At 56.2% G+C, this 27,722-nt stretch overlaps 4 protein-coding genes and 1 pseudogene across 7 annotated transcripts; 1 reads left to right on the plus strand and 4 right to left on the minus strand.

Annotated features, from left to right (window-relative positions):
* Positions 1 to 61: 61 nt before the first annotated feature.
* LOC125699027 (C-factor-like) lies at positions 62 to 5,011 on the minus strand. The gene is made up of 6 exons (XM_048958088.1): positions 2,572 to 5,011; positions 2,246 to 2,297; positions 1,898 to 2,085; positions 760 to 918; positions 498 to 617; positions 62 to 260 (listed from the first exon to the last, which is right to left on the minus strand). Exons 1-6 carry the CDS (start codon positions 2,716 to 2,718, stop codon positions 147 to 149), a joined length of 780 nt encoding a protein of 259 aa, XP_048814045.1. The 5' UTR covers positions 2,719 to 5,011; the 3' UTR covers positions 62 to 146.
* Positions 62 to 18,438, minus strand: LOC125699028 (C-factor-like). Of its 3 annotated transcripts, none has more exons than XM_048958092.1 (7): positions 15,345 to 18,438; positions 15,017 to 15,068; positions 14,669 to 14,856; positions 13,865 to 14,023; positions 13,563 to 13,682; positions 13,128 to 13,242; positions 62 to 145 (listed from the first exon to the last, which is right to left on the minus strand). In XM_048958092.1, the coding sequence occupies exons 1-6, from the start codon at positions 15,489 to 15,491 to the stop codon at positions 13,129 to 13,131; spliced, it is 780 nt and encodes a 259-aa protein (XP_048814049.1). In that variant the 5' UTR covers positions 15,492 to 18,438; the 3' UTR covers positions 62 to 145; position 13,128. The 3 variants fall into 3 exon arrangements, with proteins under 3 accessions (XP_048814049.1, XP_048814048.1, XP_048814047.1); XM_048958091.1 differs by lacking the exon at positions 62 to 145 and adding an exon at positions 9,566 to 9,659; XM_048958090.1 differs by lacking the exons at positions 62 to 145; positions 13,128 to 13,242 and adding an exon at positions 9,566 to 9,774.
* LOC125699025 (C-factor-like) lies at positions 5,012 to 9,440 on the minus strand. Of its 2 annotated transcripts, XM_048958078.1 has the most exons (6): positions 7,731 to 9,440; positions 7,405 to 7,456; positions 7,057 to 7,244; positions 6,242 to 6,400; positions 5,952 to 6,071; positions 5,012 to 5,631 (listed from the first exon to the last, which is right to left on the minus strand). In XM_048958078.1, exons 1-6 carry the CDS (start codon positions 7,875 to 7,877, stop codon positions 5,518 to 5,520), a joined length of 780 nt encoding a protein of 259 aa, XP_048814035.1. In that variant the 5' UTR covers positions 7,878 to 9,440; the 3' UTR covers positions 5,012 to 5,517. The 2 variants fall into 2 exon arrangements, with proteins under 2 accessions (XP_048814035.1, XP_048814034.1); XM_048958077.1 differs by having other exon boundaries at positions 5,596 to 6,071.
* Positions 10,498 to 12,007, minus strand: LOC125699029 (estradiol 17-beta-dehydrogenase 2-like). Its single transcript, XM_048958093.1, has 3 exons — positions 11,843 to 12,007; positions 11,132 to 11,183; positions 10,498 to 10,971 (listed from the first exon to the last, which is right to left on the minus strand). The coding sequence occupies exons 1-3, from the start codon at positions 11,987 to 11,989 to the stop codon at positions 10,670 to 10,672; spliced, it is 501 nt and encodes a 166-aa protein (XP_048814050.1). The 5' UTR covers positions 11,990 to 12,007; the 3' UTR covers positions 10,498 to 10,669.
* Positions 18,023 to 22,950, plus strand: LOC125699487 (uncharacterized; annotated as a pseudogene).
* The last annotated feature ends 4,772 nt before the right edge of the window (positions 22,951 to 27,722 follow it).

The raw sequence follows: 27,722 nt of genomic DNA on the forward strand, positions 1-27,722 counted from the left end.
GCCCTGCATGGGCTGCCAGTGTGCATCAGAACTGTTGTGGTCACAGAGTCAGCAGCCTTGCTGTTGTCAGATATGGTTTTATGGAGGGGGAAGGCAGCAGCAGAGGGGTCAGTGCCAGGATCCAGGCACGAGGCCGGGCCAGCACCTCACCAGGCCACAGCGTTCCCTTCCCAGTCCAGGAAGGACCCGCTGTCCTTCTCGGAGAGCTTGGAGAGCACCTTCAGCATCCCTCCTACGCTCGCGTCCACCGTCACGGGGGGCTGCAGGGCAGAGGGAGAAAGGCAGGCGTGTGTGCCCAAGGGCTGCCCAGGCTGTGCCCTGGAGCCCGGCTGCGGGAAGGCAGCGGCCGGGCTGAGGGGGAAGCAGAGCCCTGGGAGGAGGGTGAGAGCTGGGAAGGCGGGCGGTGGGGCTGCCAGGAGCCGGGGCTGGCGCTGCGCAGGGGTCCCAGGGCAGCACAGCACAGGCTGTGGATGGACCCAACGTGGGGAAGCTCCTACCGTGTGTCCGGCTGTTACCCCCATGTCTGTCTGCACCCAGCCAGGATGGAAAGCGACACAGAGGATGCCGTGTTCGCGGTACCCCATGGACTGGCACCTGGTGAGCATGTTGAGAGCAGCCTGTGGAGACAGCACAGGGATCAGGTGGGAACTGGGGCAATGTGCAGCGAGTGAGATGTAGGGACTGTGAGGAGCTGATACTGGAAGACAGATTACATCATTGGCCAAGAGAAGGTTGGCTCAGGCTCATCATGGCACATACCTTGCTACAGCGATAATTGACTGCTTGTATGCCTTCCCATAAATACATTTCTTTGATAGATCCTCCAATGCTGGAAATGTTGACGATGGCTGCCTTGCTGCAGCCCATCCCTGAGCCAGGGCTCCCCTGGGCTGCCTTCTTCAGCAGTGGCAGGAACGCCTGTGGGGAGGGGAAGGAGAAGCATGCACACAGGAGGCTCACTGGGTGAGCACATTTCTTTCTGTGCTGGGTCCTATCAGAGGAGCAGAATCAGAGAAGACTTGTTTGTGGATATCTCTGGAGATCATCTGGTCCAATCTCTCCTACTGCATGGAACTGCTGAATCAGGGCCTGAACCTCTGATTGATCACCTGAGGGGAGCAATGAGTCAGCCCTGGGATCAGAGGTGGTGGTAATTCACCTGTGCTGCTAAAAGGGATGGGGCCTGGATGCACCTCTCCTAGACTTATTTAAGAGTTTAATACCAGTGGGAATGGATTTCTTCTGGAGATTCCTCCTTTGGAGTTTTACAGTGAGCCAGGATACAGGTAAGCACTCTATCTATTCTCTTTTTGTATAATGACCTGCTTAGCCAAACTCCCTGGTATATTTCTTAATTATACCATCTGTGTATCCATTGATTATATACCTGCCCATGCAGAGTCACCAAGAGCCCATTGCCCAAGACCACGTCCAGGTGACTTTTGAGCATCTCCAAGGAGGGACATTGGACAGTACCAGCAATCAGCCGGTGTCAGCAATCAGCCACCCATCAGTGCTCAGAAGAAAGGCAGAGTGCAAGTTCTTGTTCTCCTGGCTCAGATCATGATACTCTGCTCTTTGGCATGGCCTGTACCTCTGCACTCTTCTCTTATCTTGTGGCCCCAGGCTCCAGAGTGCCAAATGCTTCAGCCTGCCTCCTGGTCCCAGCCGGAATGGGCATCTTGTGCTCAGCCCATTCTGCACTGATTTGAACACCTACTCCTGAGAGCAAGGGATCTGAGTGGGACCTGAAATGTGCAGGACCTGACACCAGGGCAGGAACTCAGCAGGGCGAGAGCAGAGGAGGGCTCTGTCCCACGGGCCCCATCCTTCCTGCATTGAGGGCCTCAGGGATGCAGTACAGGGATGTTCCTGGAGCTGTGGGTGAGCACATTACCTGGCAGAGCAGCAGAGGTGCAATGGTGTTGGTCATGTACACCTCAGCCATGTCCTTCAGTGTTTCATTGTCAAGCTTGTTCGGCCTTAGGATCCCAGCGTTGTTGATGAGGAGGTTCAGCCCCGAGCCCTTGAGGCGCTCCCCGACGCTGGCTGCGGCCGCCTTGATGCTGGCGGGATCGGTGACTTCTGCAGAGGCGAGGTGGGGAGGTGAGCGCCCGCTGCCCTCGGTGTCTGCCAGCAGGCACAGTGCTGGGACAGAGCCCTGCACCAGGGATGGGGGAGGACGGCGTGCTGGCAGAGCAGGGAGCCCAGGGAGGCAGCCTTGTGCTCCAGCTGTGTCACCTACCGAGCGGGACAGTGACCAGGTTGGGGTGCTTGGAGGCCAATTTCTGCAGCTCCTGTAGAAGACAGCTGATGTGAGCCTCGTGTCGCACTCTGAGCTGCTCAGCCAACACAGCCCTTTGCCTGCAGCCCTGGGGCACACGGTGCCAGGCAGTGGCAGCAGCTCCCTTCTTGATCCCAATGAGTTCTGGGCACGGCCATTGCTTGCATCCCACCCCAGTTCTGCTGTGCCTGAGGTCCAGGGCTGCAGCTCCCTGGTGGAGACCCTCCCACATCCCCCCTCCTGCAGCAGCCCTGCTGTCCCCCACCTCAGCTCCAGCCCAGCCTCACCTGCGCTCGCTGTCCCTTGGGGTCGCGACAAGTTGCAAAGACCCACTCAGGTGGGTTTGGCAATGCCAGCAGGTGCCGGACCAGCCCGAGGCCGATTCCCCGGTTGGCCCCAGTCACCAGAACGGAGCGGACACGCAGCTCTCCCATGTTGCTTCTCCTGCTTCTCCTATTCCATACGTTGTTTGCTCAGCGCCCAAATGCTTCTTATAGCTTGCTGAACTTCCACCCCACCCACATTGGGCTTGTACAGACCTGTTCTTCTCTGTTTAATCTCTGCAGCTCTGTGAAATGACAGGGACACAGCTCCTGGCTGGGAGCCAGCCTTACAGAGGCCAGAAATGGCTTTGCTTTTTAAGGCAAATTGCTGGTTAGGAGTTTGGAAGGTGAGTTTGTATGTGGTGAAATAGCGCCTGGTCCAGGCCCTTTTTCCTGTCCCACACAGGAGATGGAGAGAGAGAGGCAGCCATAAAGAACGTGCAGAAACACAAACGTAAAATGTGGCCTTGAAACGTGCAGGGATGTGTTCATGTGAACCCAACTTAATTATGCAGACGGGTGAAGGCACGTGAGAAGGCACGTGCATCAAGTGTGCTTCATGGAGCACCTTGATAACTGGAAACTAAGGCAAATGGGGCAGCCAGGAACACAAATACGCCATGGCCCAGAATGGAGAAAGCAACCATACAGAGCATGACATGAGGCATGCCTTGCTGTGGCACTGCTTGGTGGGCCAGTGAGAAAGCAGGGGTGCCATTTTCACCAGGCTCTATTGCAGGGTCTGTGGTGCAAGGAACCTTGTGGTTCTCAGCAGGTGTGGCAATGACACTGCCAAATGTTGAAAGAGACTTTACATCTCTTGGGAGGACCTTGAGGTAATCAAGAATGCATGTAGAGTTCACCTCTCTGCTCCTATTTGGCAGCTGGGACCTGGAAAGAAGGAGCAGAATGGGTCAGGTAAGTGACTGGCTGCGTGGATGGTGTCTCAATCATGGCTTTGGATTGTGTGATCCTCGAGAGGGCTTTGAGAGTTGTGGTATGTGGGCAGCAGGTGGAACAGAACTGAGCAGGAGGAGCTGAGGGAAGCAAGCTGTGTGGATGGATTGCCCCGTATTTAAACTGCATTTGATGGGGGTAGGGGAGGGAGTTGTATGCAATGGAGAAGGCCCAGGAAATGCTGTCATTATCGAAAAATAATGGGGAAAAATCCTCAGGTTCTTCTTACAGGATCTTGCGAGCGCTCTTCCTAGAAGGTAATGTTGCCAATAGCCTGTCTGAAGTGCCTTTACACCCCTAAAGCATGCAGCCTTGGTGATAAGCAGAAGCTGGAAGCCATGGTGCAATTAGAGAAGTGCAACCCAGCTGTGGTCACAGATGAGGTATAATTCACGTGGCTGGAGCGCAGCCACTGAGGGCTGCAAGCTTTTCAGAAGAGATGGGCAGGGAGAGACGGGTGGGGGAATTGCCCTGTGTGTTAGTGGGTTGGTAGCGTGTGAAGAGCTGCCTCTGAGGAGCAGCCACCATCAGGTTGTGAGCTGGTGGGTGACAAACAGGGACCAGGCAATAAAGGACAGCTAGCGGTCAGGGTCTGCTACAAATTGACTGAGTGGGGCGATGTGGTGGAGGATTTCAAGCACCCAGACATCTGCTGGGAAAGCAACAGGGCAGGATGCAAAAAATCCCAAAGAGGCCTGGAGTGTGTTGAGGGTGCCTTCCTGGCCTGGGTATTCGGCAGAGCAGTCCTAAAAGAACCCTTCTGGGACGTGGTTGTCTCCAAGCCAGAGGAGCTCATTCAGGAGCGGCAGATGGGAGGTGCTCTGGGCTGTAGTGGCCATGCTTCCTGGGAGAGTGTGTGATGTAGAGGAGGACGGGCCTCGCAGAAAGCAAAGTCAGGACCCCGAGCGTCATGAGAGCGAAGTTTGGGCTGTGTGAAGAATTACTGGGTGAGATCCGCTGGGATTATGACCTTACTGGCAAAGGAGCGGAGGAAAACCGGCCAGTCTTCAGGACGAGTTTGCAGAGAGCACAAGAGCTCTGTGTCCCCTGTGCAGGAAAACAAGCAGAGGAGGCAGGAAGCCAGCAGGATGGGGCAAGGACCTGCTGATCAGACTGAGAGAAAAGAAGGACGTGTATGGACCACGGAAACGGGACACGTTGCCTGAGAAAAATACAGGGATGCTGCCTGGACATGCAGTGTTGAGCACTCAGAATACAAGTGAGGGCCGTGCCCTTGTTTTCTTTAGACCATTTTTCCACCCACTGCCCACCTCCACAGGCTTTCTGGCTGAAAAATGTTCCCCTTTGCCCCACATGCACCCAGCAGCGCGCAGGGCTTTTTGGTGGCGTTGGGCAGCCTGTCACAGGAGACCTCTGATGCCACCGTGGACTGGAAAGGAGCTGAGTGCCCAGGTGATGCCAGCTCAGCCGCCCCTTGTTACCTCTGTCTGCCAATGGACTGAGCAGCAGCGTCTTGCCGTTGTCTGCTCCATTTGTGGCTGTGCAGTGCCCTGTAAACCAACTCCATCTCACTCTATGACCCCAAACCGCTGGCTGCATTGGGAAAACTTCATGGAGAGATTCTGCACACCCGATTCACCCTTGATGTTCCCAGCCCCAGGCACTGCAGTACCTCGGAGATGGGTGGTGGCCCCAGTCAATTTCCCTCCTGCAGGGAACATTTCCAGCAATGAGAGCTGACACTTATTGAGATACTTGAAAGTGACATTGCTTGGGAGCAGAGGGTGCTGATGCACAAAATTGAGGAGTGGAACACCCCTGGAAAGTGGCTGCCCTCCATGGGCTATAAGCATGGAGCAGAGGCTGTTGTAGATAGAGATGGAGACAAGAGCATTGCTGTTGTCAGATATGGTTTTATTGAAGACTTAGCAGAGGTCGGGCAGCAGCAGAGGGGCCACTGCCAGGATCCAGGCACGAGGCCGGGCCAGCACCTCACCAGGGCACAACGTTCCCTTCCCAGTCCCGGAAGGACCCGCTGTCCTTCTCGGAGAGCTTGGAGAGCACCTTCAACATCCCTGCTGCGCTCGCGTCCACCGTCACGGGGGGCTGCAGGGCAGAGGGAGAAACGCAGGCGTGTGTGCCCAAGGGCTGCCCAGGCTGTGCCCTGGAGCCCGGCTGCGGGAAGGCAGCGGCTGGGCTGAGGGGGAAGCAGAGCCCTGGGAGGAGGGTGAGAGCTGGGAAGGCGGGCGGTGGGGCTGCCAGGAGCCGGGGCTGGCGCTGCGCAGGGGTCCCAGGGCAGGGAGAGCTGCCATGGTGCTGACGGAGCAGCCCCCTGAGGGGGTCTTGGTGCAGGGCTCTGGGAGACAGCAGCCTCTGTGGGAGACCAGCACAGGCTGTGGATGGACCCAACGTGGGGAAGCTCGTACCTTGTCTCCTCCTGCTTTTCCCATGTCCGTTTGCACCCATCCAGGATTGAAAGTGACACAGAGGATGCCATGTTCCCGGTACCCCATGGACTGGCACCTGGTGAGCATGTTGAGAGCAGCCTGTGGAGACAGCACAGGGATCAGGTGGGAACTGGGGCAATGTGCTGTGAGAGAGGTGTAGGGACTGTGAGGAGCTCAGCCACAGCCGAGAGATGCAGACACTTTCAGAGATGATATACTCAAGGGGTCCTGAGGTCATTAACAGAGGGGAAAATGATCATAGCACATACCTTGCTGCAGCGGTAACAGACAGCTTGCACACCTTCCCATAAGTAGAGTTCTTTGATTGAACCCGAACAGCTGGAAATGTTGGCAATGGCTGCTTTGCTGCAGCTCATCCCTGAACCTGGGCTCCCCTGGGCTGCCTTCTTCAGCAGTGGAAGGAACGCCTGTGGGGAGGGGAAGGAGAAGCATGCAGACAGGAGGCTCACTGGGTGAGCACTCTTCCTTCCTTAGCAGGTTATATCAGAGGAGCAGAATCAGAGAACAATTGTTGTTTGCAGATATTTCTGTAGATCATTTGGTGCAACCTCCCCTACCCAAGCAGAGTCACCAAGAGCCCATTGCCCAAGACCACGTCCAGGTGACTTTTGAGCATCTCCAAGGAGGGACATTGGACAGTCCCAGCAATCAGCCGGTGTCAGCAATCAGCCACCCATCAGGGCTCAGAAGAAAGGCGGAGTGCAAGTTCTTGTTCTCCTGGCTCAGATCATGATACTCTGCTCTTTGGCATGGCCTGTACCTCTGCACTCTTCTCTTATCTTGTGGCCCCAGGCTCCAGAGTGCCAAATGCTTCAGCCTGCCTCCTGGTCCCAACCGGAATGGGCATCTTGTGCTCAGCCCATTCTGCACTGATTTGAACACCTACTCCTGAGAGCAAGGGATCTGAGTGGGACCTGAAATGTGCAGGACCTGACACCAGGGCAGGAACTCAGCAGGGAGAGAGTAGAGGAGGGCTCTGTCCCACGGGCCCCATCCTTCCTGCATTGAGGATCTCAGGGATGCAGTACAGGGACGTTCCTGGTGCTGTGGTTGAGCACATTACCTGGCTGAGCAGCAGAGGTGCAATGGTATTGGTCATGTACACCTCAGCCATGTCCTTCAGTGTTTCATTGTCAAGCGTGTTTTCCTTTATGATCCCAGCGTTGTTGATGAGGAGGTTCAGCCCCGAGCCCTTGAGGCGCTCCCCGACGCTGGCTGCGGCCGCCTTGATGCTGGCGGGATCGGTGACTTCTGCAGAGGCGAGGTGGGGAGGTGAGCGCCCGCTGCCCTCGGTGTCTGCCAGCAGGCACAGTGCTGGGACAGAGCCCTGCACCAGGGATGGGGGAGGACGGCGTGCTGGCAGAGCAGGGAGCCCAGGGAGGCAGCCTTGTGCTCCAGCTGTGTCACCTACCGAGCGGGACGATGACCAGGTTGGGGTGCTTGGAGGCCAATTTCTGCAGCTCCTGTAGAAGACAGCTGATGTGAGCCTCGTGTCGCACTCTGAGCTGCTCAGCCAACACAGCCCTTTGCCTGCAGCCCTGGGGCACACGGTGCCAGGCAGTGGCAGCAGCTCCCTTCTTGATCCCAATGAGTTCTGGGCACGGCCATTGCTTGCATCCCACCCCAGTTCTGCTGTGCCTGAGGTCCAGGGCTGCAGCTCCCTGGTGGAGACCCTCCCACATCCCCCCTCCTGCAGCAGCCCTGCTGTCCCCCACCTCAGCTCCAGCCCAGCCTCACCTGCGCTCGCTGTCCCTTGGGGTCGCGACAAGTTGCAAAGACCCACTCAGGTGGGTTTGGCAATGCCAGCAGGTGCTGGACCAGCCCGAGGCCGATTCCCCGGTTGGCCCCAGTCACCAGAACGGAGCGGACACGCAGCTCTCCCATGTTGCTTCTCCTGCTTCTGCTCCTGCTCACGTTTATTCAGCACCCTAATGCTTCTTATAGCATTCTGAACTTCCACCCCACCCACACAGGGCTTGCGCAAACCATTAGCCATCGGTACAAGTTATCACGTTCTTTGAACAGTCCAGGATGAAGCTGCCAGCTGGGAGCCAGCCTATCCAAGTGACAAATGGCTCTTTGCATTTTAATTATAGTCTGGCTGTCTGGTGATGCCTGACCTCCTAAACCAGAAGCCAGCAGCAGCCATGGCCAGGAGAAGCCTTGCTGTGTGCGGACAGTGGAAGCAGCAAGTGGGAAGGAGACACGATGCCCCGTGGGTCTGCAGGACTTCCACTGAGCTGCTGCTCCTGCATCTCAAGCCAGATGGGTGTAGCAGATCGTAGCCATGCATCAACCAGTCTGAGGTGATCTCGTTCCCCTTTCCCTGTCTGTTGCAGTCAGATTGTTGCTCAGATGGCCACAAGTTGGTGTTTTCTGCTTTCCTTTCTTGCAAGCAAATGGCCCAGCACTGGTATTTGTGTTGGTGGAGTCATGCTATGTTGAGAGAGTTGTCAAACGTTGGAATGGGCTGAGCAGGAAAGCGGTGGATTCCCCATCACTGAGTTATGAAGGAGATGTGTGAATGGGACACTTGGGGATGCAGTTTAATGATGGGATTTGGTAAATCAGGCTGGACTTGTGAACTTGAGGGTCAAAACCTTCCATACCCTGAGTCCAAACTCCGTCCTGGTTGGTCAACTCAGCTCTCTGCCCACCCTGGGCCACAGCGGTCATTCAGGTCCTTGTCCCCTTCAGCAGACACACGCGATGGTGGAGCAGAGCGTGCAGGACGTCGCTGTGGCTCTGGGCAGCCTGGAGAAGGAGACAGCCGTCCTCAAGGGACCTCTGGCACGTTCCTCCACTGGGAAGGCAACTGCTTGCCCAGGGGACACCAGCTGAGCCCCCATGTCACCAGCACCCACCCAGGGACATAGGCAGCACTCTGCAGTGCATGGGAATTGCTGAATCATGCCTGAACCTCTGATTGATCACCTGAGGCGAGCAATGAGTCACTGCTGGGAGCACAGGTGAAGGCATTCACCTGTGCTACTGGAAGGGGTGGAGCCTGGCTGCACCTCTCCCAGAGCCATTTAAAGCTGACTACCAATGGGGAAGGTTTTCTTTCTGGAGATCCCTGCTTTGACGTTTTACAGTGAGCCCGGGACAAGGTGATGGACTCTATCTATTTTTTCTTTTGTGTAATAACCTGCTTAGTCGAACTCTCTGATATTTCATAGTGATGACATTAGTACACTCATTAATTGTACACCCATTCCCAACCCCGGCATGCAGCACCTTGCTCCCCAACTCTGCCTGCAGTGACTGCTCTCTGCTTTGTTTCCCTGACTGCCTGGGCCCTTATGAGGTGGCCGTGTTGGTCAGAGCCTGGCCCTTCCAGCCTGGGCTGCCCACGGCCTTGAAGACAGAGTCTGGTCCCAATTCCATTCACTCCCTGAAGGGGCATTTCCAGCAGTGACATCTGTCACTTGTGGGGCCAGCTGGCAGTGGCTGTGGCTGGGAGCAGAGGATACTGATGCACAAAGATGAGGAATGGAACACACCTGGCACGTGGCTGCTCTCCATGGAGTTCCATCGAGCCTGTTGTGTTCACAGACAGTCAGCAGCCTTGCTGTTGTCAGATATGGTTTTACTGAGGACTTAGCAGAGATCAGGCAGCAGCGGAGGGGAAACTGCCAGGATCCAGGCACGAGGCCGGGCCAGCACCTCACCAGGCCACAACGTTCCCTTCCCAGTCCCGGAAGGACCCGCTGTCCTTCTCGGAGAGCTTGGAGAGCACCTTCAGCATCCCTGCTGCGCTCGCGTCCACCGTCAGCGGGGGCTGCAGGGCAGAGGGAGAAACGCAGGCGTGTGTGCCCAAGGGCTGCCCAGGCTGTGCCCTGGAGCCCGGCTACCTTCTTTGATTGAACCCCCAGTGCTGGAAATGTTGACAATGGCTGCCTTGCTGCAGTTCATCCCTGAGCCTGGGCTCCCCTGGGCTGCCTTCTTCAGCAGTGGCAGAAGCGCCTGTGGGGAGGGAAAGGAGAAGCACAGAGGAGGCTCAGTGGGTGGGCATGTTCCCTTCCATAGCAGGTCATATTAGAGGAGCAGAATCAGAGAACAGTTGTTTGCAGATATCTCTGTAGATCATTTGGTGCAACCTCCACTACCCAAGCAGAGTCACCTAGAGCCCATTGCCCAAGACCATGTCCGGGTGACTTCTGAGCATCTCCAAGGAGGGACATCAGACAGCATCAGCAAGCAGCCACCAAAAGCACTCAGCCACCCATCAGGGCTCAGAAGAAAGGCAGAGTGCAAATTGTTGTTGTCCTGGCTCAGATCATGATACTCAGCTCTCTGGCATGGCCTGTACCTCTGCACTTTTACCATCTCACAGTGAGTGGACTCAGGCTCCAAGGTGCCTTATTCTTCAATCCACTGACACGTCCCAACCAGGAAAGAGCATTGTGTGCTCAGCCTTTCCAGGGCTGGTTTGAGCACCTACTCCTGACAGGAAGAGACCTTGGAGCGTGAAGGACCTGACACCTGGGCAGCACCTTCTCTTATATTGTGGCCCCAGGCTCCAGAGTGCCAAATGCTTCAGCCTGCCTCCTGGTCCCAACCGGAATGGGCATCTTGTGCTCAGCCCATTCTGCACTGATTTGAACACCTACTCCTGAGAGCAAGGGATCTGAGTGGGACCTGAAATGTGCAGGACCTGACACCAGGGCAGGAACTCAGCAGGGAGAGAGTAGAGGAGGGCTCTGTCCCACGGGCCCCATCCTTCCTGTATTGAGGACCTGAGGGATGCAGTACAGGGACGTTCCTGGAGCTGTGGGTGAGCACATTACCTGGCTGAGCAGCAGAGGTGCAATGGTGTTGGTCATGTACACCTCGGCCATGTCCTTCAGTGTTTCATTGTCAAGCGTGTTTGCCCTTAGGATCCCAGCGTTGTTGATGAGGAGGTTCAGCCCCGAGCCCTTGAGGCGCTCCCCGACGCTGGCTGCGGCCGCCTTGATGCTGGCGGGATCGGTGACTTCTGCAGAGGCGAGGTGGGGAGGTGAGCGCCCGCTGCCCTCGGTGTCTGCCAGCAGGCACAGTGCTGGGACAGAGCCCTGCACCAGGGATGGGGGAGGACGGCGTGCTGGCAGAGCAGGGAGCCCAGGGAGGCAGCCTTGTGCTCCAGCTGTGTCACCTACCGAGCGGGACGATGACCAGGTTGGGGTGCTTGGAGGCCAATTTCTGCAGCTCCTGCTAGAGAAGGGACTGCATGGGTTCAAAGGGGCAGGATGAACTGTACTTTCTCTTGGCGTTCACCTGAATCATAGAATCATAGAATCTCATGTTTGGAAATGACCTACAAGATCATCTAGTCCAACTGTCCTCTCATCATCATTGCTACCACGAGCACTAAACCATGTCTCGTAGCTCCTCATCCAGATGCCTCTTGAACACTGTCAGGGACGGTGACTCCACCACTTCCCTGGGCAGCCATTCCAGTGCCAGACCACTCTGATGGGAAAAGTTTTTTCTTATGTCTAACCTAAACCTCCTCTGGCATCCTGTCATGTCCAGTGCCCTGCTTGGGCTGCTTGGCTGCTTGGGCTGTCCCACTCCCTGTAAATGTGTCTCTCCACATCCTGTACACTTTACATGGCACACATTGCACCCTTCCCAGCAAGGCAAACACCAGCCCTTTGCCTCCAGCCCTGGGGCACACGGTGCCAGGCAGTAGTAGCAGCTCCCAAGCCCACGGAACCCTGGGCACCCCATTGTTTGCCTATGGCCATCCCACCCCAGTTCTCCTGTGCCTGAGGTCCAGGGCTGCAGCTCCCTGGTGGAGACCCTCCCACATCCCCCCTCCTGCAGCAGCCCTGCTGTCCCCCACCTCAGCTCCAGCCCAGCCTCACCTGCGCTCGCTGTCCCTTGGGGTCGCGACAAGTTGCAAAGACCCACTCAGGTGGGTTTGGCAATGCCAGCAGGTGCTGGACCAGCCCGAGGCCGATTCCCCGGTTGGCCCCAGTCACCAGAGCAGAGCGGACACGCAGCTTTCCCATGTTGCTTCTCCTGCTTCTGCTCCCGTGCGCATTGTTTGTTCAGTGCCCAAATGCTTATAGCATGCTGAGCGGACAGCCCCCTCCCCCCCCCCCAAGGGCTTGCACAAACCCTTGTCTCTGTTTGCAGTCTCTCAAATGCTTTGAACTGTCTGGGACACAGCTCCGGACTGAGAGCTATCATTGCAAAGGGCAAAAACCAGTTTGATTTTTTAAGGCAAATTCTGCTTTAAGTTGTGTGGAAGGTAAGTATGTGCTCCTTCAGAGGTTCGTGGTCAAGGCTTTTTTCCAGTGCCACATAATTATGAAGCAATTGAAGTAGCCATAAACAATGTGCAGGGACACAAAGTGGACTTAAAAAGGAGAAGGGTTCATGTGAACTCAACCTGGTCTTATACTCCTGAGTGAGGATATGCGCGAGTGAGATAGCTTGGTCCATTATGTGTACCTCATAGAGCTGCTCAGCAGTGGGACATTGAGGCCAAATTAAGAAGCCAGAAGCCCAAAAGTGTCAAGACACAGATTGGAGAAAGCAACCATGGAGACCGTGACATGAGATGGATCTCCCTGCGGCACTGCTTGATGGGGGAGTGAGAAAGCAGAGGTGCCACTTTCTGCAGCCAATTTAACAGGGTCTGTTGTGATAGCACAACGGGGAAATGGTTTCAAACAAAAAGAGAGGAGGTTTAGGCTGGGCTGTGAAGCACTGGCACAGGCTGCCCAGAGAGATGATGGCAGCCATGTCCCTGCAGATATCCCAGGTCAGACTGGACGGTTCCGAGCACCTGATGGAGCTGTGGGTGTCCCTGATTGTCAGAGGACAGTTGGACAGGATGACATTTAAGTGTTCCTTCCAAGTCAAATGTTTCAACAGCTCTGTTCTATTTCCACCAAACTGTCTGATCTTCTAATTTCTCTAATTAAATCTCTTATTTACTCTCTCTGTATATGTATACTCTCTCTCATGTGTCTATGTCTGTTGCAACTCTGTGGTCTCACAGCTGTGACAGAGACTGCTGCGTTCAAAGTCAGAGCCAAGAGCATTGGTGCTGTCAGATATGGGTTTATTGAGGGTGAAACACAGGTCGGGCAGCAGCAGAGGGGCCACTGCCAGGATCCAGGCACGAGGCCGGGCCAGCACCTCACCAGGGCACAACGTTCCCTTCCCAGTCCAGGAAGGACCCGCTGTCCTTCTCGGAGAGCTTGGAGAGCACCTTCAGCATCCCTCCTACGCTCGCGTCCACCGTCAGCGGGGGCTGCAGGGCAGAGGGAGAAACGCAGGCGTGTGTGCCCAAGGGCTGCCCAGGCTGTGCCCTGGAGCCGGGCTGCGGGAAGGCAGCGGCCGGGCTGAGGGGGAAGCAGAGCCCTGGGAGGAGGGTGAGAGCTGGGAAGGCGGGCGGTGGGGCTGCCAGGAGCCGGGGCTGGCGCTGCGCAGGGGTCCCAGGGCAGGGAGAGCTGCCATGGTGCTGACGGAGCAGCCCCCTGAGGGGGTCTTGGTGCAGGGCTCCGGGAGACAGCAGCCTCTGTGGGAGACCAGCACAGGCTGTGGATGGACCCAACGTGGGGAAGCTCCTACCTCAGCTCCCCCTTCACGTCCCAAGTCCGTTTGCACCCAGCCAGGATGGAAAGCAACAGTGAAGATGCCGTGTTCGCGGTACCCCATGGACTGGCACCTGGTGAGCATGTTCAGGGCAGCCTGTGGAGACAGCATGAGGATCAGGTGGGGAACAGGGGCGTCGTGCTGTGAGAGAGGTGTAGGGACTGTGAGGAGCTCAGCCACAGCAGAGAGATTCAGAGTCTGTCAAAGATGACACTGGAGAGCACATGAAGTCCCTGGCAGATAGAAGAAGGTTGAGTCACGCTCAACGTGGCACATACCTTGCTGCAGCGATAATTGACAGCTTGTATGCCTTCCCATAAGTAGACTTCTTTGATTGAACCCCCATTACTGGAAATGTTGACGATGGCTGCCTTGCTGCAGTTCATCCCTGAGCCTGGGCTCCCCTGGGCTGCCTTCTTCAGCAGTGGCAGAAGCGCCTGTGGGGAGGGAAAGGAGAAGCACAGAGGAGGCTCAGTGTGTGGGCATGTTCCCTTCCATAGCAGGTCATATTAGAGCAGCAGAATCAGAGAACAGTTGTTTGCAGATATCTCTGTAGATCATTTGGTGCAACCTCCACTACCCAAGCAGAGTCACCGAGAGCCCATTGCCCAAGACCACGTCCAGGTGACTTCTGAGCATTTCCAAGGAAGGACATCAGACAGCATCAGCAAGCAGCCACCAAAAGCACTCAGCCACCCATCAGGGCTCAGAAGAAAGGCAGAGTGCAAATTGTTGTTGTCCTGGCTCAGATCATGATACTCAGCTCTCTGGCATGGCCTGTACCTCTGCACTTTTACCATCTCACAGTGAGTGGACTCAGGCTCCAAGGTGCCATATTCTTCAATCCACTGACACGTCCCAACCAGGAAAGAGCATTGTGTGCTCAGCCTTTCCAGGGCTGGTTTGAGCACCTACTTCTGACAGGAAGAGACCTTGGAGCGTGAAGGACCTGACACCAGGGCAGGAACTCAGCAGGCAGTGAGTAGAGGAGGGCTCTGTCCCACGGGCCCCATCCTTCCTGCATTGAGGACCTCAGGGATGCAGTACAGGGATGTTCCTGGTGCTGTGGGTGAGCACATTACCTGGCTGAGCAGCAGAGGTGCAGTGGTGTTGGTCATGTACACCTCGGCCATGTCCTTCAGTGTTTCATTGTCAAGCTTGTTTGCCTTTACGATCCCAGCGTTGTTGATGAGGAGGTTCAGCCCCGAGCCCTTGAGGCGCTCCCCGACGCTGGCTGCGGCCGCCTTGATGCTGGCGGGATCGGTGACTTCTGCAGAGGCGAGGTGGGGAGGTGAGCGCCCGCTGCCCTCGGTGTCTGCCAGCAGGCACAGTGCTGGGACAGAGCCCTGCACCAGGGATGGGGGAGGACGGCGTGCTGGCAGAGCAGGGAGCCCAGGGAGGCAGCCTTGTGCTCCAGCTGTGTCACCTACCGAGCGGGACGATGACCAGGTTGGGGTGCTTGGAGGCCAATTTCTGCAGCTCCTGTAGAAGACAGCTGATGTGAGCCTCGTGTCGCACTCTGAGCTGCTCAGCCAACACAGCCCTTTGCCTGCAGCCCTGGGGCACACGGTGCCAGGCAGTGGCAGCAGCTCCCTTCTTGATCCCAGGGCACCCCGTGCACACCTCATCCCATGGCCATCACACTCTGCCTCTCGTGTCCGTGGGGCCGGGGCTGCAGCTCCCTGGTGGAGACCCTCCCACATCCCCCCTCCTGCAGCAGCCCTGCTGTCCCCCACCTCAGCTCCAGCCCAGCCTCACCTGCGCTCGCTGTCCCTTGGGGTCCCGGCAGCCTGCAAAGACCCACTCAGGTGGGTTTGGCAATGCCAGCAGGTGCTGGACAAAGCCCAGGCCGATTCCCCGGTTGGCCCCAGTCACCAGAGCGGAGCGGACACGCAGCTCTCCCATGTTGCTTCTCCTGCTTCTGCTCAGCGCACGTTGTTTGCTCAGTGCCCAAATGCTTCTTATAGCTTGCTGGACTTATAGCGTACTCACACAGAGTTTGCGCAAACCCTCGCTTCTGGGTACAATCCAACCTGCTCAGAACTCTCCAGGAAAATGCTCTTGGCTGGGATCCAGCCTTACTAAAGGGTCAAAGTCTGTTTGTATTTTAAGGACAATTTGGCTGTCTGGTGATTCCTGACCTCCTAAACCAGAAGCCAGCAGCAGCCGTGGCCAGGAGAAGCTTTGCTGTGTGCAGACAGTGGAAGCAGCAAGTGGGAAGGAGACACGATGCCCCGTGGGTCTGCAGGACTTCCACTGAGCTGCTGCTCCTGCATCTCAAGCCAGATGGGTGTAGCAGATCGCAGCCATGCATCAACCAGTCTGAGGTGATCCCTTCCCCTTTCCCTGTCTGTCGCAGTCAGATTGTTGCTCAGATGGCCACAAGTTGGTGTTCTCTGCTCTCCTTTCTTCCAAGCAAATGCCCCATGTCCAGTGTTTCCATTGGCAGAGTTGTTCTTTGGAGCACTGAGTCCAAAGGCAGGGGCACAGGCTGACGGGCTGATGAGCAGTGCTGTAGTCACTGAACAGTGCAGGTATATTGGCTTCTCCCATTGCGTTGTCTTGGCGGTAGAGTCAAGCAGAGCATCTTCCCCCCATCCGGGCTGCCAGAACTGCTCCAAAGCCCTGCTGTGCTCAGCCGTACATCCTGCTGACCCCTCTGCATGCCTGGCCAGTCTTAAGATCACTGTGGAGCCACCAGAGCAGGTAGTCCTGCCTGCTTCACTCCTCTCCCACCCACCGTCTGCCAGTGCCCACATTTGGGCACTGACCTGAGGCCTGATGGCACAGCTCCATGAAAAACTGTCTTCTGCTCCATGCCTGCTGTCACCAGGCTCTCCCCTGCGCTGCCTTGGGCTATCACAGTACTTCTTCATCCAGAACAGGACAGATCAGTGTGTTTTGTCATATCAACATGCTCCTCATCTAGATGTGGATCCCACTGCTGATAAATACGTCACTGGTGGCCATCAGTTTGTTGCCAGGACTGTTAGAAAGAATTTTACACAAAACATTTTAAAGCTTCTGCTGTCATGGCTTTGAAAGAACATTTCCATGCACACGCCTGTGAGAGAGCTGAATTTGGCTCACACCCTACCACCACATCTCAGCAGGAGACACAGCCCAGCTCAGATGTCAGAACTGCACACAAATCTGCCTCCTGTCCGGCACAGAAATGGCATGCAGTGTTTGCCATCAGGCCATACCCAATGGTTCTGCCTCTGGGCCTGGGGGGAAAACTTCCCTGCTCACTTATTTGTTAAGTTCTGCTGCTGCTCTTCACCAGACTCTGCAGGTACAATATCATCACGTTAAGCACTCCCATTTCATGCACTTATGAAGACGTTGTGACCTAGGCAACACATTTCCCCTTTCCTTTCTGCTGTCTGTTGCTTTTATTTCATGACACATCCTCCCTGTGGCCCCACACAACTTTCTGCACCATTGTGATATGATCTGTTCCTGCTGTGCTAGCCCACCAAGGCCACACTTTCAGCTTCTTGGTGCAACATTGCTCTGTCTCAGCACCGCTTTGAACCTCTGAGCCTTCCAGCTGTCTCTCCCTATGAGTTCTGTCTGAGGCTGGTCTCTCATTGAGTGCTGTTCATTCTCTCTGCTTCAGCACACCTCCCAAACTGCTGGACTGGCTTTCTAGCCCCCATAGTTCTTTTCCTTGGCCTTTTCTCTGTATTTTCACTACCTTTTCACGGCCACAGACCACCACTCTATTAGCTGATACATGCCATTTGTAGAAGACAACGACCCTCCTTGCTGTGCTGGCCATGGAGCCTTGTCAAAAGCGTTGCCCTCCCCAAGTCTCACGCGGGCAATTTCTGCCTAATCATGCTGCATGGATTCAGGACATGACCTCACCTTCCACACTATCAGTGGCTGAAAGCTCGATTCTGTTCACACCCATGCAGTTGTTTGCACAAAGGGCAATTACGAAGTTGTTTGTTAGGCTGAGAAATGGGCATAGCACAGTTATATTTACCATGTTTAATCCACTGTGTAAGCAGCAGTAAAAGTGCTGCCTTTTATCAAGATTCATGACTTTACAATCTCTTCAAGGCTAACCAGGCTCATGTCTTCACCTGTTGATCATTTACTAAAGAACAAAAGGGCAGCAATGAATGAACAGCTTATCAAGGGGTTGCTTGGGGCTTACTCCTGCCACTGCCTGAATGCTGAAGCTGGGCAAGTCCTGTCAGCCTTCTGTGACTCATTTCCTTGTTTGGCTGAAAAGTGCTACTGAGTCCACTGTGCGAAGGGTCTGTGCAGGGATCCAGAGTGAGACTAAGGACATGCCTCCTTCTGAACCTCATGGTGGATTTTCTGGTTCAGACCAGACTTCCTGAGCCAGGAGCTTCTTGTAAGCAAAGCATTTCTGAAGGCCTCAAACTGTCTGATTGCAAAAAGCAGACACGGAAGTTTCGATGGAGACACGCTGGATGCTGATGGGAGCTGACCACAAGGCCAAGCAAGGTCCAAAAAGCAGAGAGCGCTTGCACCCAAGCAAGAATGAGGAAATGGAGGGGGAGCAGCATCAGGTAACTTTTGGCTTCTATGGGAAGGAGCACAGAGGAGGCAGACTTCTTTCAGTGCTGCTGAATTTTAGTATAGCAAAGAGGCACAACCACCTTCTGGTTGAAGCTTGAGTAGATGGCAGGGAGAAGAGAAGTGCTTGGGCTCCTGGAATACAACATGGAAGATGTGGTTGTGTACCCAAGACAGACCTTAGGACATAGAATCACAGGACATCCTTAGCTGGAAGGAATTCATGTTTAATTAGCTGACAACATTGGAACACTTTGTGGTAGATCTGCAAGACTCCTCCATGCAGGGAGGCCATGGAAAGACACAAGGTAAAATTCTTGCTTGGACATTAGGAGGTCTGGGGAAGGGGAAAGGCAGCCCAAAAGATGTGCTTTCACATCAGTACAGTAACAATATATCATAATGATGGTGCAGATGATGTACCTGCTACGCCATGCTCTCTGCCATTTCAGATCAGAAAGTCTGTGGGCTCCAAAGCTCCTGATACGACTCCCATTGCTTTATTTGCAGCAATCATGTCTTTGATTGCTTTGCAAGCCTTCCCACAAAACCTTGAATGTGCCAGGAGCTGTAATCATACCTGCTATCACCACATGCACACTCACAACACTGATCTCATAAAGGGTAAAAGTTACAGATAAAAGCACAGCATTTGAAAATGTACTCCTATTTCTACACTCAAGCACCCTGAAGTTTGGCAGTAGAACAATGTTTTTACAGGCTGCAGGACATTAACAAAGCTTCCCTTCCCCCTTCCCCCTTCCCCCTTTCCCCCTTCCCTTTCCTTCCCTTTCCTTCCCTTTCCTTTCCTTCCCTTTCCTTCCCTTTCCTTCCCTTTCCTTCCCTTTCCTTTCCTTTCCTTTCCTTTCCTTTCCTTTCCTTTCCTTTCCTTTCCTTTCCTTTCCTTTCCTTTCCTTTCCTTTCCTTTCCTTTCCTTTCCTTTCCTTTCCTTTCCTTTCCTTTCCTTTCCTTTCCTTTCCTTTCCTTTCCTTTCCTTTCCTTTCCCCTCTCCTTTTTCCTTTCCTTTTTCCTCTCCTCTTCTCCTCTCCCCTCCCCCCTCTCTCTCTCTCTTTCTCTCTTTCTTTCCCTCTTTCTTCCTTCTTCATTTCTTTCTTCCTCTTTTTCCTTTCTCCTTTCTTCTCTTTTCTTCCTTTATTCTTCCTTTTCTCTATTTTCCTTTCCCCATTTCCTTTCTCTTTGCAATCTCACGCAACGCTCACAACATTTAGCTAACAGAATTCCTGTTCCGAAGCCCAGAACGGAGCAAGCAACACACAGCCTGGAGAGCACCCAACGAGAGCTTTTCTCAGGGCTCTTTTTACTACTCACGATCGATTTGCTGCTCTATTTACTTGAGCTAGTTTTAGTTCCGTGTTTGTGTAAAAAAGGAACATAAACCAGCACCACAACGACACCCACCGTGCACACAGGGCCAAAGCGTTGTGTTGGGCCCTAGGAGGGAGGTGCCAGGCTGGGCCCTCCCCGGGCAGCAAGCAAGCAGAGGGCATGGCGGCTCTGCAGGCCCGCAGGCGTGCTGCTCACCGGCTCCAACCGCGGCATCGGGCTGGAGTTGGTCAGGCAGCTGCTCGGGGGTCCTCACCCACCCACCCACATCTTTGCGACCTGCCGGGACCCAGAGGGACCGCGGGGGAAGGTCAGCGTGCGGGTGGGGGACGGGGCGGGCGGGCTGCGGGGCGGCAGCTGCGGAGGTGAGGGCGGCGGGATGGTGATGAGGGTATGGGGCTGCCGAGCAGTGCTGCGGGCAGGGCTGGAGGCCACTGGTGTCCGAATGCGGCCGTTGTACCACCCTCGTTCGGCTGTGGAGCAGACACAGGGGAGGGAGCACCTCAGTGCTGTCACTCCTCATTGCCCTTTGGATGTTGGGGTGAGAGGCGGCTGGGCAGCAGGCAGGGGGAGGAATGCACGCTGCCATCACAAGCTGCTGAGAAGCGTCTGCCAGCATTGCCTGTGCGCAGGGGTGACGTGGGGACATGCAGCCTGATGGTGACAGCCAGGGTCAGTGTTTACCCTGCGCCGCGGTGGCGGGAGGTGTTGGTGGTAATGGCCTTAAATTGCACCAGAAGAGGTTCGGGTTGGGTACTGGGAGCAGTTTCTTCCCTGTAGCATTCTCTGTGGGCCTCTTTGTGAGAGCTTGTAATCAATTTGGGCACACTGAATGCGGTCTTGTTGTCTACAACTCGCTAGAGGTAAGGAAAGCTCAGAGCAGAGGGATCCATTTCAGCTGGGCAGGTGAGATGTAGCGCCCGGAGCATCCAGGACTTGTGACTGTGCTCTTTGCATCCAGATAAGTCTTCCCCAGCCTTCAGAATGGATGACCTGGCAGTGGGCACCCTGGCATTGCTCTTGGCATCACAGCCACCTCCCGCTGACTGTTTCTGTGTTTCTTTTCACAGGATCTGAGAGATCTGGCATCTAAACACCCAAACCTGATGCTGGTGAAGCTGGGTAGGTGTGCCCTGGCTGATACCTTCGTGCCACCAACCACGCTGGCCCCATTTCTCCTCCCGACCCTGGCCGCAGGCTCTGCGTTTGACTCCACATCCCAGCATCTGCCTTCAAGTGCTGCTACCACCCGAAGCCCAATTCCTCCAATCCCTGCCTCATCCCACACCTCCCACAGCCGCAGCATCCCACTCCCTGTGGCCACAGGACGGGGAGCTTCTGGAGACCAACCATGGGCTGTCTCTCTGGGGACTGCCCCCCCCAGGAACGCTGCAGCAGCACTTTCCCACCGTGAGGTTGTCTGCAGGGCACCCCGCGCGATGCAGAGATTTTGGTGCCTGCGTGCTGTGGGCCGGTTGCGCAGCACCCTCTGGTGCCTACAAGGGGAACAGACGGCGCAGTTTGAGATGCCCGACTGCTCTCGGGAGCTCAACCCGTACCTTTCCCCCCAAGCCCCTCGGGTGGACTCCAGCCCCAGGGATTACGAGGGTGTTCAGCGTTCAGGAACAAGTCTAAGCACCCTTCTGCGCTGGGGGAAATGGGACCGAAGCCCATTCTGTGCCTCTTGCAGATGTTGCAGATCCCTCAGCGATTGTCAACGCGGCAAAGGTTGTGGAGGAGAAGCTGAACGGCGCAGGGCTGAACCTGCTGATAAACAATGCTGGCATCTTTACCCCGGTGTCACTGGAGATGGTGGACTCTGAAGAGATGATGCGGGCATACAAGACCAATGCAGTTGGGACCGCTGCTGATGGCCCAGGTAAACTCTGCCTTCTGTTCCTTTTGGCTGCAGCCGTGTGCCTCTCCGGTCACTGTGAAGGTCCCCATAAGGCTTTCTGAAGTTTCCTGAGGCCTTGGGAAGGAGAGGATGGTGCTAGCTGGTGCTCACACCCTCTCTCTTGGCTTCCTGCCCTCGCCGGCAGCAGCAGCTGGGCCAGCTTGGGGCATGGGCACCCATCAGGCTGCTCGTCCCCAGGTGTTCCTGCCCCTCTTGAAGAAGGCTGCCCAGGACAGCAAGGAAAAAAGACTGAGTTTGCAACAAGGCAGCCATCATCCAACATCTCCACCCTCTTGGGGTCCATCGAGAGAACTCCTGAGTCCTACTTCAAGCCGGTCATCTCCTACCGCTGCAGCAAGGTAAGGAGATGGGGGCTCAGGAGCTGGCTGGGAGTCAGAGCTGGCCCTTGCCAGGCCTGTTTCTTAGGGCAGCAGCTGAGCTTATGAGATGGAGGAACGTAAATGTGTTGGTCATCATCTAAGTTCTCTGGGCACCTGCATGCCCGTTCCCTGCCCACCTAGGGGACACTTGCACCGTTCACCATCTCCTGAAGATCTGGCATTGTTTTTTCTCCCTCACCTTGAGGCACAGATGGGGTTGGAGGTTGGTGCACGGCACATTCTAATGCTTTCTTCCTCCCCCAGGCTGCCCTCAACATGCTCACCAGGTGCCAGGCTCTGACCTATGGTGAGGCTGGGATCCTGTGCGTGGCACTTCACCCCCGGCTGGGTGAAAACTGACATGGGCACCCAGGAGGTGGGTGCAGGCTGAGCTTCTGCAGGACGTGGGCCTTTCTGCATGGTGCACTTGGGAAGTGGCATTGGTACATGTCCCTGTGCCAGAGCCTTCATCCGAGGCTGGAGGAGGCTGGTTCAGGGGGACAAGGCTTTGGGCCGTCCCATACATGTGCAGTGATGAGACCTCCATCTCGTAGGACTCATCCTGTAAGGGGTTGTTCACACTGCAGGATCCCTGTTTTGGGGGGAGGAGTGGGGTCCCTGTAACCACGAGGCATGGATAAACCTGCACGTAGCATCCCACTTGCAGCAGGACCTTCTATGTGGCTCAGCTCTGTGTGCCTGATTCCTGGAGCTGCCCCCGAACCTGCAGCTGGCTTCTTAGCCCAAGCCACCTCCATCCAAACCATGCAGATACCCAAATGTTCTCCCACATGAGCGATCCATCCCGTCTCCTGTGGCTCTCCCCAGCATGGGGGCAGGGTGCTTTGCTGGGATGGGTGTGAGCCGGGATGTGTGCTGGTGGGGCTCAGCCCTGCTCCTCACCGATGCCCTTTGCAGGCTGACCTGACGGTGGACACGAGTGTGCGGGGGCTGCTGTCAGTGCTGCCCATCCTCTCTGAGAAGCACAGCGGGATGCTGCTCAACTGGGAAGGAAAAGCAATTCCATGGTGAGCCCTTTGAGGGACCACGCAGTGCCAGGGGTACCCTGAGTCCCCAGGATGATCATCACGGTGTGGCATGCAAGTAACCTACCCAGGACTCTGCCACTGGCTGTGCAGGGCAGGCTGTGATCCCTGCATCTGAATGGCTAATAAACGCAATGGTCAATTAATGCTTTTCCCTGTGCTCTCACTGAGACTGTTCCTGCCCTGACCCAAAGCTGCTCTCTGTACAAAATAACCTGCCGTTCGGGCAGTGTGTCTGAACAGAAGGCTCATCCCACTGGGTGACTCAGCAGCCCAAAGCCCTGCTCAGTGTGCCTGCTCTCTGCCATTCTTCTGCCCAACGCCTGGCTCCAGCGGAGTCTCTCTGCTACAAATCTCTTGGTGGACTTTGTGCTGGATGCAGTGTCTGCGTGAGCAGCCTTGGGGCTGAGATGTCCGGCAGTGCCACAGCCCATTTGGTGATCCCAGGCAGCTGGCCATTCCCAATGTTGAGCTGTAAGTGGGCACAATACCCTTGGGTATGGGAAATCCAATCCCAAAGGGAGCACAGCATGGGAACGGCACTTCTACATGGAGAGGCTGGGAACAGCAATAACTGGGCTTCTGCAGCAGGCAGGGCTTCTTAATTGGGTTGAGCAGCTCTGGACTGCGTGATTTTGTTCTGGAGGTGGTAGCAGCCCCAGAGGTGGGTTTTCCCAGTTTTAAAAAGTTTTCCACCCGTGCTTGCCCCTTCTGAATGGATCTTCCTCTTGGGGGACTATAGGGCAAAGCAGCCAGATGCTCCTTCAAGATCAGGAGATCAGAGCAACCCAACTTGTAGGAGATGAAATCCCACAGCTTTCCCCTGAGCCCCCCACTTCCCAACCAATCTCCCTTGCTCAGGCTCCCTTCTGCAATCTGTCTGAGCACTGGGACAGATGGCCTTGCTGGGACCATGGCTTGGCCCTGCCGTGCCCTAGAGATCTCCAGCAAGCCCTGGCCCCAGCCTGCTCTGCCCTGCAGCCCACTGAGTCCCAGCAGTGAGTATTTTCAGCTCTGGACGCTCCCAAGACAGTGACATTTAGCAGCCCGGACTTTGGAGAGGACTGGAAAAGGGACAGCAGGGAGCACCTGCAGCTGTGTCCCAGCCTGGGCCAGCTTTCCATGACCGTGGATGGGAGAGCTGCCAGAGCTTGTGAGCTTATCCCTCCTTCCTGGGGTTCCCAGGCAGGCTGAGAAGAGAAGCAAGCTGCCCCTACAAAGCTGAGGGGTGCTGGGAGTATTGCTGGCTGGAGATGGGGTCCATCTGTACCGTACTCTCAGGAAGGCTGGATGAGGGGTGAGGTCTCCCCGCTCCAGCGCTTTTGCTAAGCGGTGTGGGCTCTTCCTTTGCACAGGTTCCGGGTGTTTGTGCTCATGCAGCTGATTATCTCCACACTTCCTCTCCAGCCCGATGTTTCCTGCCTTGCTCACTCCCTTTCGCTGGCTTTGCCCTTTGTGTCAGCCTTATCTCCCAGCTCTGGGCAGTGTCAGAGCCCTGCGCTCCCCCTGCTCGCCGTGTCAGAGCCGGGTTGCGCCCATTGCCTCTCTGCTCACCAGGGAACAGATTGCTGGCTCTCTTTGATTTCTTCGTTCTTCCAGCATTCTCCTCCTTCCATGCCTGTCTTTTCCTGCTGCTGCTGTCCATTGGGACACTGCCATAGAGGCTGTGGGAGATGGGTAGGCAGCAGGGAGAGCACTTTCCCCAGGGCTCAGCAGGGGATGCCAACCCCACCTGGCTCTGTGGGAGTGCAGCAAGCTGGAACAGAGCATGGAGGATTTAGGATCCAACTGCATTCAGCAGCTTAAATGGGATCTCCCAGTTTCATCTTTAGCCACAGGACAGGTGCAAACTTGACTGGGCTGAGCATTGCCCATCTTGCAAGATGCACATCTGCAAGATGATCCGGCACATCTGCAAGATGATGTGGCCCCAGAGAAATTAAGGAGTTTGCCCTCCAAGGCGGTCACTTCTCAGGGTCTCCCACCTGGTCTGACAAAGGCATGTTGCACTAGGAGCTGCAGTGGGACATCAGGTGTCAGGACAGGGTGAGAAGGACACAGGGAGTCCCGGTGGGATGGGGACCTAGGGGCAGGTTCTGCACCAGGTGGGCCAAGAGCCCCATGGATGTCAACGCTGCTCCAGGAGGAGAGGAGCGAAAGAGGAGAGTGGGGATGGCGTGGGGCTGCTTCACTGTTTGACCTGCTGGTCTCAGCGCTGGGAGGTGGAGCAGCAGCAGGAGGCAGGTCAGAAACCAGCTGGTGAGGACACAGACCGGCAGCACGGCCGGTGTTGGAGCTCCAGAGCATCGCTGGAGCAGAATAAGCAAGAAGTGCGGGGACCTCAGCCGGGACCTGAGTGAGTCTGCATGTCCTTCATCTCCCACATTACCCATGGGACAGAGAGCTGGGGCAGCAGGGTGGTCACATCCATGACACTGTGGTGCCAGTGACTGCTGTCAGCCCTGTCACCAGGGGATCTGCTGCAGAGGAGGGTGCTGGCTGTGGGAGCAACACAGCCGGGCAGGAAGCACACCCTGGCCCAGGCAGCGCTGGGGCCAGCAGATAATGCACCAAGGCTTCCTCCTGCGCACCGCAGCCGTGGGGCTGGGGCGACTGTTTGCTATCTGGCCCCCCAGCCCCACCAGCATCCCCTCCTTTATGTTATTGTTAGCTCCCCAAGCCCCACTGCTGCCTGCCCTGCTGCTCCCTGCCCTGGCAGCCCGGGCAAGTGGCTCCATGGCTGCTGTGTGCTGGGAGCTCAGTGCTGCCTTTGCCCTCCTGGGGACCAGCATCTTCCCCAGACATTTTGTGTCCCAAGGGCTCCTTCCTGGCCCTTTCCCATAGTGACAGAGGATGCTGGGGTTGTTGTGTTTTGGAGGTTCCACGGTTCCCTCCTTGCTGTCTCTGCTCACTGTAAGCTGGACTGATCCTGCCCGGTGCTTCCTCTCAACCCACCCCACCGTGCCCACTGACCACATCCCTCAGTGCCACATCTTCATGGTCCTCAGACATCTCCAGGGATGGGGACTCCCCTGTTTCCCTGGGAAGCAGTCTCCCCAGGGTGCTGGGCAGGGTGGGACCCTTTGGTGCCTGCAGGAAAAACTTGGGCAGGTCCCATTGGCTTTATGGGGAACACGCTTGGGCTTGGGCACGTGGCAGGTTAGATCTTCCAACTGGAGGTCTCCCATCCATGCACTGGGAGCCACAGAGATGGTAGAGGAGATCCAGTCACCCAGAGCTGGGGCATGCTGTGCTCAGCCCTGCAGCAGGAGGGGCCATGCTGGAGGGGTCATTCCTGCTGAGCATCCCCTGCCGCATCCTTGGCCCCACCAGCAGCACACTTTGGCAGCTCAGATTGGCTTTCTCTTTGCTGTCCTCCTCCTTGGAGCCAAGGAAGCGGTGCTGGGGAGGAGCTTGGCTCCTCTTGTTTGTTATTACAGGATAAAGTTACTCTTTAAAGCAGAGCCAGCGCTGTCAGGGCCGCATGCCATGCAGGAACATCGCTTGTTCCCAGCGGCTCCGACGTGCTGGCTGGTGTTGTGTCCCAGCCCCAGGCACAGTGAGGAGGGCTCAGATGGGGGGACCCAAGAAGGTGCTTGGAGTCTTCTCCTCCTGCTTGGGGAGGTGGAGAGCGAGGGGACAAAGGCTTCTTCCAAACAGGAGGGGGATACATAGGGGTAGGGAGTATCTAGGGAAGATACTAGAGCAAAAGCTGGGGGCAGTGGGAGGGCAGAACATGCCTGCAGGCTCCAACCTCTGTCTCCACCGCTGCCAAACCCAGAGGTGTCCTTTGCTGGGACCTGGCAGGACTGAGCAGTGCCCACAGCACCGCTCTCAGCACTCAGTGGTGACGTGTATGTGGGTGGAGGGGAAGGAAGCAGAGCTGGGGGGGCTTCCTGGAGAGCTCCTGCACCTTCTGTATCCCCAGGCTGGGTGCAGGGCAGGGACCCGGGAAACTCCATTGACATGCTGGGTCCCCAAGCCACAAGTCATGCTGTCCCCCTGCTCATGGCACTGGGGAAGCAAAGCCACCAAGGTTGGGGATGTCTCACACATGCAGGAGCCATTCCACCTTGGTGTGCCAAGGTGAGGTGGCCCACTCTGCCCTGACCCCAGCAGAAGGAGCCAGTGTCCTCCCCACCATCACCCCACCCGATGTCTGTCCCCACTGCATGCTGGGGTCCCTAAGAAACCTCCTTGCTCCACGCCATGCTCTCATGCACATCAAAACCATGCAAAACAGCATTTTTATGTGCCTTGCTGTGGGTGGAGCGCCAGTCCAGCAGGGACAGGAGATGGTTACAGCCGCTTCCTATTGCCCCGCTCACCCCTTCTCATTTCCTTGACCCACGTCCCTGAGCTTTTGTTGTTATTCCATCTGGAGGGCGGCGAATATTTGCTGCAGGGGGGAGCTTTGACCCATCCCTGGGGGCCACCTTGGCCGTGCCTGAGGTCTGCTCGATGCCATGGGTCGAACCCATCGGTGCCAACTCCGCGCTGAGCCGCGTGCAGCTCGGCCATGACCTCAGCCTTCCTGCCGCGTGGGACAGGCCCGCAGGGGCTGCAGGAATCCTGTGAATCACAAATACTTTTGGAGTGATTACTCTGGGGCGTGAGATGCTTCCTACGGCGCAGGGTTGACAACACAGACCCGGTGCATTTCCAGCATGTCATCCATACCCTTAATCCAAGCAAGGGCTGGGGATGCTTCTTGCCATCCTCATGGGGCAGAGGAGAGGACTGGCAGAGGGGAGGAAAGCTCTGCTGCAGAGCCGTGCCCTGGGTGCCAGCTTGCAGTCTGGCTGAGCTGGCCAGGTTTCCAGCAGAGCTTAGAGCTGTGAGTCAACCTCCGTCCTCTGTTAACTCCTTCCCTGGTCCTTCTCCTCTGCTTTGTAACTGGGGGACCCAGGAA

Source organism: Lagopus muta, chromosome 12, assembly GCF_023343835.1.
Source record: "Lagopus muta isolate bLagMut1 chromosome 12, bLagMut1 primary, whole genome shotgun sequence".
Lineage (NCBI taxonomy): Eukaryota > Metazoa > Chordata > Aves > Galliformes > Phasianidae > Lagopus > Lagopus muta.